We start from the raw sequence: 12,643 nt of genomic DNA on the forward strand, positions 1-12,643 counted from the left end.
AAATCTATTTTTAATTGATCCCTCATGTAAAAATTTCCCCCACCCCAGTAGCCAAATAACATCTGACCTTGAAGTTCTGTCCATTTTACATCTTTAGAGGAGGTATACAGAAAGTATTGCCCCTACCCTTCCCCTCTATCTGGGCGCACTAGCTCCATTTTTCCCTGCAATTGGGCCACACACCTCCCTGCCAGGCGTCTCAGGACTGCAGTGGGAGAAACGTGTTTTATTCTGTAACCAGGACATTCCTTTAGGGACTACTAAATGTATCTTACACTGTCCTGTTTGGGGAGAGAAAGGGCATATGATAGCTATACCAGGATTGACTTTTCTTTTTTGGTTCCCGCATAAATACTTTGCTCTAGAGCATGTCAGTGACTGGAGTACAGTTGTGAACATAGCCCTGGGTGAGATACAGCCATACCTTTCCCAAGAAAGGGTTTGAAGGGTTTGGTTCCTGATGTGATTGGCAGGTCACGAATGCCTTGTCCCCAGTTAACCACTAGTGTTACCATACCCTCAAGTTTCTGCGGGAAATAATTTTGACAAGTAGGTATTGTGTGCTAATCTTTTCTCTACTCTTAACAATCATCCTGTCTTGTTAGAATATTGAATACAGTTTTAGATTAAATGTGACAAAATGCCTGGCACATAAGAGTAGTTTCCTTCTTCCCTCCCTCCCTCCCTACTGTGAAAACTCAAATGTGAGCGTGGGTTTAGAGTTGGTGTAGGTAAAGGGAACTGTGAAGGAGGTATGTTATCCTAAGTAGGAAAGAAAACAGGCATGCAGCCATCTTTCTGCCAAAGCATGGTTCTGTCTAGTTCTTTCAAGTTCCTTTTAGTTCTGTTCTGTTTTAATCACACTACCTGATCATTTTATTACCTAATCTTTTTCTGGTCAAAAAGATTTTACATTATATCCACATATCTTCCATGTACTAAGTGTGCATGTTTTTATAGAGTTGAATTATTTGGGATATTTCACCTGGGAAAATTGTTAACAATCTTCCCTGTAAAATACTGTCCACCTACTGCTGATCTCCTGATCCGTAATCAAATCAGTTAAATCCTGTGTAGAATATCTTTTAGTTAACTTCCTGGTGCCTAGTGTGTATGATTTAGTCATTCATACAAACCGCCTGTCAGATGGATCTTATGAAAGATGTGTAGCATGAAGAGAAGTGCTGCCCTTGAGAATTTTTTTTAAATTGTTCATACTATATTTGTTTGACCTTTGAATTTTATTTATTTTTAATATTAAAAAAATTTTTTTTTAGATATGAAGGGAGAGAGATAGAAACATCGAAGAGAGAGAAACATCAATCAACTGCCTCCTGCATGCTCCCTACTGGGAATTGAGCCCACAACCTGGGCATGTGCCCTGACTGGGAAGCAAACCAGCAATCTCTCGGTGTGTGGGATGATGCTCAATCCACTGAACCACACTGGTTGGGCATGTGTTTGCACTTTAAAAAAGTGTAATCACTGCTCACTTTGTTAGACATTAATATTTTTTATATAGCATTATTTATGGGCACAGTAATATACCTATAGGAATGCTCAAATCAATATCTCAATGTATATCACCATATGGAAGACAGAATAGTGGAACTTGGAGATGCAAAGGTCTCTGCCGTTCTGTGAATAATATCTAACACCTAGTTCACTTAGTTGGAGAGAGTGGGATGTATCTACCATCAGTTAGCAACAGAGATTTATGAGATAATGGGAGATGTCAGGGACTTCTGTTTATGTGCCAAATCAGTTCATAGATAATCAGTGTAATCTCATTGCTCTGAATTATGTGCTTTGGACCCTCCCTTTGTGTCTTAGAAAAATAGGTGCTATTTCAGCTCAGATTGCCTGTAACAAGAGACTTAATGCTTGGTTTTTAAAGAATTCAAATGGGACTGATGCTTATCTAATGTGACCTCACTTGATTATATTTTTTTTAATGTTTTATTGTATTGATTAGAGAGAGAGAGACTGAGAAATTAATTGGTTGCCTCCTGCACGAACCCTGACCAGGGATCGAACCCAAAGCCTGGACATGTGCCCCGACAGAGAATCGAGCCAGAGAGCGTTCCACGCACAGGCAGATGCTCAGCCGCCCGATCCCCCGGCCAGAGCAGCCTCGTGACTTTTTATCATGGTGTAAAATTTAAAAATCAGTGTGTATCTGTGATACATGGAAAACCTTTTCCCAGATAAATGTTTATAATGTTTTTAAGTAAATAAGAGAATGGATAGCTAGTCTTGAAGAGAGTAATTTTCAGTTGAAAAGTATGTCAAGGAAAGGATAGAGTGAAACCCATAGATAATCACCAAGACTTTATTCATTAGCCTTTTTCTGAAAATCCTTCATAAAAGGATTCTATGTATTCCCTATTATTTTCTGATGGAATAGTATACAAGCCAAAAATATGTCAATTCTGTTTAAATTAATACCATAGTTACCATTAGAACAAAATATGTTCCAAAGATTTCTCAGCAGTTTTCAATGGTCTACATTGGTCCATATTTAATGGTCAATATCTACTAAAGCAAAATTCCTATAACACCAAAAAGGAAAATTGTTTTAAGAGTCAATTGTTGCCATGGCCAATTTGGCTCAGCGGTTATAGCGTCGGCTCACAGACCAGAAAGTCCCAGGTTCGGTTCCCACTAAGGGCACCTACAGTTTGTCCCCAGCCTTAGTTAGGTTGTGCGGGTGGCAGCCAGTTGATGTGTCCCTTTCACATTGATGTTTCTCTCACTCTCCCTCTCTCTCACTCCCACTCTCTCTGAACAGAAAATGTCCTCAGGTGAGGATTAAAAAAAAAGAGTCAGCCCTGCTGGTTTGGCTCAGCGGTTGGAGCATCAGCCTGCGGTCCAGAGAGACCCGGGTTCGGTTCCCGCTAAGGGCATGTACCTCGGTTGCAGTTTGTCCCCGGCCCTGGTTGGTCGTGCGGGTGGCAGCCACTCCATGTGTCCCTTCACATCGATGTTTCTCTCTCTCTCTCTCTTCCTCTCTCTCCCTCCCGCTCTATCTGAACAAAAAATGGAAAAATGTCCTCGGGTGAGGATAAAAAAAAAGCAAAAACAAAACAAACAAACAAAAAAAGAGTCAATTGTTATATGAATTTGACCTGTAATTAGAGGAGGATAAAAAGGACCTGAATTCTTAGGTTTGGGATGAAGGGCTATAGGATTAGTGAGTAATGCAGGGAAGAATTGATCATTTTGGTCAGTTAACACTTTTCTCTTTTTCCTTGTTTTTAGCCCGAGCCTCCCACAACAAACAAATGGCAGCTAGACAACTGGCTGACCAAAGTCAGCCAGCCGGCAGCGCCAGCAGAGGCCCTGGGGGGCGCAGAGCCCCCGCCTCGGCACCCAGACGGGAAGGGCAAGGCTGGTGACAGCAGCTCCACTAGTCACGAGCACTCAGAATCCAAAGATCCTCCCCCCAAAAACTCCGGCAGAGCCCCCCGCGTCCCTCCCGAAGGCTCCCACGCTGGCAAGAGGAGCTGTCAGAAGTCCCCGGCCCAACAGGAGCCGCCACAGAGGCAAACCGTTGGAACCAAACAACCCAAAAAACCTGTCAAGGCCTCTGCTTCTGACTCTCGGGCCAGCTTGCAGGTAGAGAGTGAACCAGGACTCCCTCACGGCTCCAAGGACCAGCCTTCCAAAGATAAGCCCAAGGTGAAGACGAAAGGGAGGCCACGTGCTGGAGACAGCAGGGAGCCTAAGCCGGTGGTGCCCGCCCCCGGCGAGAAGAAGAAGCACAGGGCCGGGCCCCCTGCCCCTGCACAGGCACCCTCCGGGCCCGAGCCCACAAAGGGCAATGTGGAGGACAGGAGCCCTGAGCACTTGGCCCTTGTCCCCCTGACTCAGAGCCAGGTCCCCAAGCACGACAGTGGCAGTGGCAGCAGGACTAGTGGCTGTCGCCGGGCCGTGGTGGTGCAGGAGGACCATGGGAAGGACAAACTTCCGGTGCCTTTAAGAGACACCAAGCTGCTCTCCCCGCTCAGGGACACTCCGCCCCCGCAAAGCTTGATGGTGAAGATAACCCTGGACCTCCTCTCTTGGGTACCCCAGCCACCTGGGAAGGGGAGCCGCCAGAAGAAACCGGAGGACAAACAGCCACCGGCAGGGAAGAAGCTGGATTCTGAGAAGAGGAGCTCAGACAACTCAAGCAAGTTGGCCAAAAAGAGAAAGGTGAGTGAGGGGCCTGGCCTCCACCACAGTGTGGCCTGTACCTGCTGTGGGCCAGGGCTGTCTTTGACTGACCCTTGGTTACAGCCCTGGGTTGTCTTAGAAGAGGCTAGAAGTGTTCAGATGTGATCCAGGCTTTGCTCCTAAACCAGTCACTCCTTCATGGCAGACGTGGGTGCTTCCCATCTGCAGACGGGCGTTACCATGCTCCAGATTCCTTCGGCAGCCTCACTAGCTTGGGAAAAGATGAGTCATCGTAAAGGGTATCTCATTTTAGCATAATGTAACATTTCGGGGTGCATTTTTTTTGAAATCCTCACCTGAGGACTTTTTTTTTTTTTGCATTCATCTTCAGATAGAGCAGGGGAGAGAGAAATATCAATGTGAGAGAGACACATCGAGTGGCTGTCACCCACACGACCCCAACCAGAGCTGGGGAAAAACTGCAACTGAGATACATGCCCTTAGCGGGAACTGAACCCGGGATTCTCTGGTCTGAGGGCCAACGCTCTAACTACTGAGCCAAACCGGCCAGGACTCGGGGGTGCATTTTTATTCTGATAACATTGATATTTACCACCTCACCCATTAGATTTTGCCCTAGAAATTAAAACCGTACATGAATTGAAATGTTAACTAGAATTATAAATTCCTGAAAGCATGCTCTGTACTAAGGTTTACTCCTGTAAATCTTCTTGATACTGATACTGCATCCACATTTTAGCTCGTGGCCACATACTACCTTATTACTTTGAACACACCAGACTTAGACTCTGTGACCTCCATCACTGACTTTTATTAATAAGCAGAACATTATTTTAAAAGGTTTTAGAGTTTATTACATTTATGATTAGGACATCCTGTTGACTAATATAGGATGGAATGGTAGCTTATAAAGTATTAAAGATCTGTCATTTTCATTTTATTTATTTCAATTTTTGGAAGTTTCACTTAAGGAATGACATAGTAAAAAACGGAAGAAAAAAATCTCTGCATTAAGATCCTTATTACATGGACATATCACTATTTTGGACAGTTTCCCTCCTTCCTTTCTTTTTTTCTTTTTTAAAAGTTTTTATTGATTTTAGAAAGAGAGGAAGGGAGAGAGAGAGAGAGAGAGAGAGAAACATTGATGTGAGAGAGAAACATCAATCAGTCACCTCCTGCACTCACCCCAACTGGGGATCGAACCCGAAACCTGAGTGTGCCCTGGCTGGGAATCGAGCAGGCGAGCAACCTTTCGGTGCTCAACCAACTGAGCCGCACCAGCCAGGGCCCTTCCCTTATTCTTAATAATTGGGCTCCCGGTTGATTTTTTTGCTGCTGCTTGACAATGAAAGGTAAGTGAGTTTTTCTCCCAGTCAACCTGTCCAAGATTCAGAGTGAAAGGCACTAGAAGACCAACTCTTTCTTGCTGAGAAGGAGTCAAAAGTTTAATACTCTTTTAAGTACAGAAGAAACGTCTTACTCAGTTGTGGAAGTTGAGCTAAGAATAACAAAGGACAGAGAGATCATGAAGCCTGCTGTCATGTCTGTGATTCAGCTGATTACTCCATTGGGTTAAAAATATACCATGACTTTAACAAACAGTGCGGGCAACTGTTTTCTCCAGAACCTTGTTGAATGGGACATCATGACTGCAGTGGCAAGTCGAGTGGGTGGGGGTCACATGCTAGTTGGTGGTGCTCTTTCAGCTAGAAGAGAAGTCTGAAAACCATTAAAACAATGTTTGTGTGTTAAAGGTGTGAAATTCTGCTGGACCTGGCTAGGAAAAAGGTTCCTGCATTTCATATAACTGAAAAGACTTCAAAAATACCCACATTTACCTCCTCCTCCTGGGAAATCTTCATCACCTATCTCCTCAGCTACCATGGGCTTGTCTAGTTTCCAACGCTCACCTTCTGCATTAGCTGGAGTGAGATGTATTCACTTCTAAAATGCTTACTAACCAGGTGAAAATGTTAGAAATTGGAGGTTCCCCAGGCCGGTCGCAGCTCAGTCCACACACTGCAGATCTGGAGGCACTGCTGGCTGTTCCCGAAAGGGAATCTCAGCTCTCCCTGCGGAGTGTGTGAACCGTGCCCTCTGAAAGCCGTTCCCAGCCTTTGGCTGAGCTCCACCAGAGCAGCTCATTTATCTTCCTGTTTAGAGGATGGAGAAGTAATGACCCCCTCATCTCAGTCAAGTGTGTGCTTTCTTTAAAGCCTGGGCAAGCAGCTCAGAGGTCTGGCCCTGAGAACAGTCTGCCTCTCTGCTCTGGCATCGACAGGACCAGGGTCTGAGCTGGAGGTTCCAAACCCTGGCTGCTCATTACAATCACCCAGTGAGCCGTTGGTACTGGTGGCAGGGTGTGCACCCTCAAACCCCTCACCCCCATTGGTATTTTTAAATTCTCAGTTAATCCCAATGCCTAAGGGTCTGGGAACTCCAGCAGCAGAGCCTTATTGCAGAGCGAACACTGTAGAAAGCTAGTCCTTTGGTGGAGAAATTCTTCCACTCTGCTGTGTTTTTAATCATCATGGATCTAAGCAACCAGGAATTCCTTGCTTCAAGTATGTCACTAGTTAAAAACATTACTTAAAAGCTTTTAAAGAAGTAACTATAAAAATTAATTCACTGTATACAGTACTTATTTCATGATCTGAGCATCATGTCATTTGATTTCAATTTCTCCTGAGTTCCAGGTACGGTTGATACTGAGCATCATTAACCTCAGGTCCTCCCTGTGTGGGACAGGCTCTGCTTTCCCGAAAGGACCCTGACTCCTTTGGTCAGGGCAGCGACTGCTCCCGCGGGCAGCCCCGCACGTGGCCTGGACCCTTCGGCAGAGGCAGGGCTGTCATCTCTTTATATTTGAGCGCTTTTATTGCCCAGCTGGTGAGTGTCGTCCCATGCACTGAGAGGTCACCAGTTTGATTCTGGGTCAGGGCGCATGCCCCAGGTTGCAGGCTGGATCCCCAGTGTGGGACGTGTAGGAGGCAGCACGTTTCTCTCTCTCAATGTTTCTCTCTCTCTCCACCTCTCCCTTCCCCTCTAAAAAATCAATAAAAATATATTTTGGAGTAAATAAGTAAGTAAATAAATAAAATAAATTTGGATGCTTTTTCCCAAATTTCAGTAGTGGAGACTTATTCATGGTCTTTATTTTAAGTGTGATCACTAGAAAAAGCTCTCTAAGGATTCAGTGGAAGATTGCCTGATCTTTTACATCAGTGAAATTTAGTGTTTTTATTTAAAGGTCCTTTAGAGTCTCTTCCTCTCCTGGTGCAAAATTTAGCAAATGTTTTGAGAGGGTAAGCAGATCCTTGCAGCCATTTTAGACTTGAAAGTCTGAGAAGATGATCATAAAATGTTAATGGTGATTAACAGCTGTGAAGAAGCCATCAGGTAGGGCACCTGTAGAAATATGTGGACATACAGACGTCTGTATAATTTTACTATAAAGGAATGGGTAGGGACAGTTTATGAGGAAAAGGGGAGAAAATTGTGAGGGTGAATAAGCATGAACATACACAGTGCTCTTTACATAAACGACAGAAGTTCATCATCTGATTATAGTTTAGAATGCAAAATACAACTTATTTTTTCTTTTAATAATTTTTAAACCAAGGTTATGTTTTCCAGATTTGGAAGAAAAATTGAAGTTGAGAAGCACAATATAATACACAGTCAGGCCAGCAATTGAGAGTGTTCTAAAAATGCACGTGGTATGCACAGAGTCCATGTGTGAGCCGAGCACTGTACTGGGCACTTTTATAGCTAATAGCTCAGTTACTTCAATCATTTTATAAATTGCCTTTCAAAAAAATTGCTAGACTGTCTTAATAGTCATTTCGATAACAGGACAAGGAGGTACATTCATTCAAGTCTTTTCCTTTTCTAACTCATTGCTTTACTGACCAAGAAGCTTTGACATTTTTGGAAACAACTTTCAGTGCTGTCATTATCTGTGTTTTGAGGCCTGGAAGGGAAGTTTCGGGATGTGGTGGGGAACCATGCATTTCTATTGCTTGAGGATGGTTGTCGGTTCAGTCCTTCCCTCTGTCTGAGATCTGACTGTCTTTCTTGGGTTGTTTCTCCAGATCAACATTCTCAGTTATTATCTTTCAAAATCAAGGGTTTGAAAAGTCATTCCTTATAGTTCCCTGAGGCCACTTCAGTCTAATTTCTTCATGCTTGCTAGTTACTTGGGGAAGAACATTATAACCATATGCATGTTAAGACTGTTGTAAGCCATTGTATTCCCTCACCAAAAAGAAGGAAAAAAGTGGCTAAGTTTTCCTTTTCTATAGTAGTTAACCCAGTGACGACAACCTGTCTGCTCAGTAAGTCCCACCCTCTCGCCCGGTGCTGACTTGGCCTTGGCGGCTGCTCTGCCTTCTTGCTCTGGGACCTCCTGCAGGGGCACATCCCAGAGAAGCCCCTGAATTCCCTAGCTGGCTGCTCCTGCACTTCCTTTGCTCCACGTGCTACCAAGCCCATTTGCTTCCCTGTGGGAGAAAATGACAGTCAGAGAATTTGAGTGCTGAGACCTGCATGTCACTTGTTCAGCCGCTGCCTTTCATGGGTGAGAACCAGAGAGGCTCTGACACCCCTTGGCTGCTTAGTGAAAGTAGATTTGGAGCTCGCATGTGCTGACTCCTCACAGTCCAGTGATCTTTCTGTTCTTCTCCAAGTGTCTAGTGGGGAGACGGTCATACGGTCATAGTTCAAGGTCAGTGTACTGACTCTAGCAGTTACAGTATCATCTCTGGCTCTATCCCACTATTTTGCACACCCCTACCACCCAGTACTCCCACCCACTCCCACTCTCCTTCTCCACTTCAGTTTGCCTTTCAGGTGCCCTCATCCCTCCCCATCGCAGCCAGGCTCCCCGCACACTCTCCTAACACCTGTTAGAAACACTGTGGCCCAAACTGCATGTCAGTTCGGAAAATGCCCCTTCATCTCTCTGCTGCATACAGGTACCAGTGGTGAGCAGGTGCCAGGGAGGCTGCCCTGCAGCACTCCCAGAAACCATCCTGGTCTCGCACAGGCCCAGCATCTCCTTTTATGGGCTTCATTCTTGCCCTTTGCTCTCTGCTGGGTGGAGCAGCACTTGGCAGATAATCCATGGCTGCCTGACCCAACAGGTTAAGAAAAGCCAGCAAGTCAGTTCATGCCAGGTTGCCAGCCAGCAGCCTCCTTTTGTTGTAGGTGCAGTACCATTGAGGTACTTCCCTCTGGAAAGGGAACCTTCCAACCCCCGGACCCAGACAGGCTTCCTTGAAGTGGAGGTTGATCTGGGCTAAGCCACAGGGCAGAGGAGATCTCTTTTTCCTCTTTAAGGGAGTTTATCACTCTCGTCTCTTTTTTTTTTTTTTTTTTAATTTTTTTTTCTTTATTGATTTTAGAGAGAGAGGAAGGGAAAGGGAGAGAGAAATAGAAACATCAACGAGAGAACATCGACTGGCTGCCTTCCACATGCCCACCACTGGGGATCGGGCCCACAACCTGGGCATGTGCCCTGACCGGGAATCGAACTGGCGACCTCTTAGTGCATGGGTCAATGCTCAACCACTGAGCTACACTGGCCGGGCACTCTCATCTCATTTTCAAATGGCTCCTTGATTTAGAAGAATCTCAAAGACTTCTGGCTTCCTGTTTTCCAGCCTTAAAATCCAAGTCTGCACTTCCTGCCACCTGGTATTGCAAGGCTGTCTTACTAAAGTCTGCTCACTTAAAGGTATGGTGCAGTCCTGCTTCCCGGGACCTCAGCTGTGCCCCTCATCTGCTAAACTTAATTTCTGTGCCAGTTAACAGATACTCGCTGAGTGCCTACTCTGGGGAAGCCACTGTGACTGTTGCAGGCAGGAGATGACAGGGTTCCAAGTGCACAGTGTACAGAAATTCTAACCTCAGGCAAGCAGAGTAAACAGAAGGGGTTTTGCTTGATTTGGATTAATGGCTTACTCTCTTCCAGCTCACAGAATATTAGCAGCTTCTGAGTTGCTGCATGTCAATCTAAAGCACATTATTCCAGGGAGTGCCAACCCAGTGGTTAATGCTAGCCTTGGTACTGCACTTGGTCTTCGCCCAAAGTCGAGGAGCTTAATGCTAGCCTTGAAATCAGTGTTTGCTGATTTCTAGTTTTTTTGGCTGTTATCGGGAGTCACTGATTGGCACGAGCCAGAGTTATAACAACCAGTTTGTGAGGATTGACTCACTATGAATCTTATTTTCATATGTGGTTTAGAAGGTCTGCCACTTTGGTTTATAGTCATAACTAGCAAGTCCTAAGCAGCATGAAAATATACAAACAAAATTAACTCTCATTCCACCTCTGGGGTCTGGTGTTCTCTTTAGGACAGAACCTTGTTGACGATTTATGCTTAGTTTGCCTTGGGGACTTACCCTGTGTGTCATTAACTGCCTAGAAATACCTTCCATTGCAAAAAGTATGTATTACTAACTACCTCATGTACAATATCTGTTTGGATATTTTAACAAAATCTGTGCCTTTTCCCAAAGATAAGTTTTCCATCTTCCTGCACTGCTTGCTAGACCAGCTTTGCAGCCTGTAGTCCAGAGCTCGGGGGACTCCACTGAGCCCCAGGAGTAGGGTCCTCTCTGGACCCAGTCATTTCCACTTGATTCTTTTTTCTCTGCCAAACTTGACTGAGTCTCCAGTGTCGCCACCACGATTGTTGCCTGGAGGCCTGTCCGCCGCGCAGAGCCCAGCGGCCGCCATCTCCTGAACTGTGCTCCCGGACTCGCCACCGGCGCACGCTGCCTGCCGCTCGAGAGGTGGCTCGGTGACATTTCCTCTCGCGGTTCAGCTGTGCCTTTGGGACGTGCTTATTTTGTCACATGTTATCTCCTCATTAGGTCCCTCAAGATACATTTTCTCCAGTCTTCTGTAATGAATGGTTATATTTCTGAGGAACCGACTCGCTTTTATCTTCTCTCAGCTGTACATTTTATAATTCCTGTTTTGCACGGGCTGCCTGGGAGTTCAGGGCCTCGTCTGCAGATTCCCTCTAGAGAATTGAGCAGAACACCACTGTCCACAAAAAATAAAGTGGGCGCCACATGTGGAATTTAACATTTTCTAGCAACCACCTTAAAAACTATATAAAAAGTAAAAAATCAATGAAATGATTTTAATAATTTATTTTATCTAATAATATATCTAAAATATCACTTTAACATTTAATCAAAATAAAAATTATTACATTTCCCTTTTTTGCACTAAGACTTTGAAGTTACTTGTCGCTTCAGACTGGCCTGTCCAACTCCCCGGTGAGGCGGTGGGTGGCAGTGCTGACGGCGGGACCCAGGCCCTGGAAGTACGCGCCTCCCCCACCCGCAGTGTCCCTCTGGCTTCTCATAGGTCTCTCTTGAGTGCACTCCAAGAGGTCGAGCAAGTATCTTTGTCAGCCACCTGGAATGATCCATTTTGAGACAAGGAATACAGTGTTTTTCCCAAGAAGCTGGTGAGGGGCTGAGTGGAAGTGCGCACTCGGCACGGGCGGGGAGGGCAGTGTGTCGGCAGGATTCCCCGGGGAAGGGCGTGGCTCTTCTAAGCCTGGCTGCTGCTAGTGTCTGGGCGGAGCTTCATTTTTCTTGGAGGAATTCAGGGAACAGGAGAGAGACAGTGGTGGAAAACGGGGGTTTCCTGCAGTTAGTTAATTTGGAGAATGTTTTTTTCCTTTAAGGCTTCAAGGGAGGATTTCAGGTTTTCAAGGGATTGTCCCAGATTTCTAGCTCGGTGAACTGACAGTTGGAGCAGTTTAATTCTAAATGTGCGTCAGAGTTAACCGAAGGACTCTCACCAATCCCTTCGCTGTCACTTGCTGGAGAGGCAGTGGCTCCTTCCCGTGGGCGTTTCCTGAGCCTGGACCAGTGGGAAGGAGGCACTGTGAAGGGCGGCTGACATGTCAACAGCTGAGCCAAGAGCATGGAAGACTTTTCCATGAAGAATTATTTGTTCTCCTAATGTGTGTTCATCTCACACTTTAGTTGGTTTAAAGGGATGTCTTGAGGTTCTTAACTCTTGTGGAATTATATATCCCTTCTCATTCCTCTTCCCTCTGTAAAATCATATTTACAATTCATTTTCTATCAAATTTCTTGAAAAATAAAAACATGACTCTATATATGTAGAGAAAGATATAAAAACAGTATTAAAAAACAAAACAATACCGGTATGTCCCTGGCCAGTTGGCTCAGTTGGTTGGAACATTGTCCCATACACCAAAAGGTTGCGGGTCCAATTTCCGGTCAGAGTACATACCTAGGTTGTGGGTTCGGTCCCCGGTCGAGATGCATACGGGAGGCAACTGATCGATGTTTCTCCCTCACATTGATATTTCTTTCTCAGGTGAGGATTAAAAATAATAATAAAAGAACAGACATCAATGGAAGAGAAAGCTGAAATACCAAAGCAGCTATTCTTTTGTTGTGTCTT

The 12,643-nt window shown here is 45.1% G+C and overlaps 1 protein-coding gene across 6 annotated transcripts in view; it reads left to right on the top strand.

Annotated features, from left to right (window-relative positions):
* The window catches only part of AFF1 (AF4/FMR2 family member 1), a 194,861-nt gene that overhangs the window by 167,101 nt on the left and 15,117 nt on the right, over positions 1-12,643 (top strand). For all 6 annotated transcript variants that reach the window (XR_004959416.1, XM_036260263.1, XM_036260265.1 and 3 more), the window contains one exon: positions 3,262-4,197. Coding sequence is in view for 5 of the 6 variants with exons in the window: in XM_036260263.1 (XP_036116156.1) it covers positions 3,262-4,197 (936 nt within the window). In the remaining variant the exon portion in view is untranslated. The remainder of the gene's footprint in view (positions 1-3,261; positions 4,198-12,643) is intronic.

This window comes from Molossus molossus, unplaced genomic scaffold (assembly GCF_014108415.1).
Source record: "Molossus molossus isolate mMolMol1 unplaced genomic scaffold, mMolMol1.p scaffold_m16_p_1, whole genome shotgun sequence".
In the NCBI taxonomy this organism is placed as follows: Eukaryota; Metazoa; Chordata; class Mammalia; order Chiroptera; family Molossidae; genus Molossus; species Molossus molossus.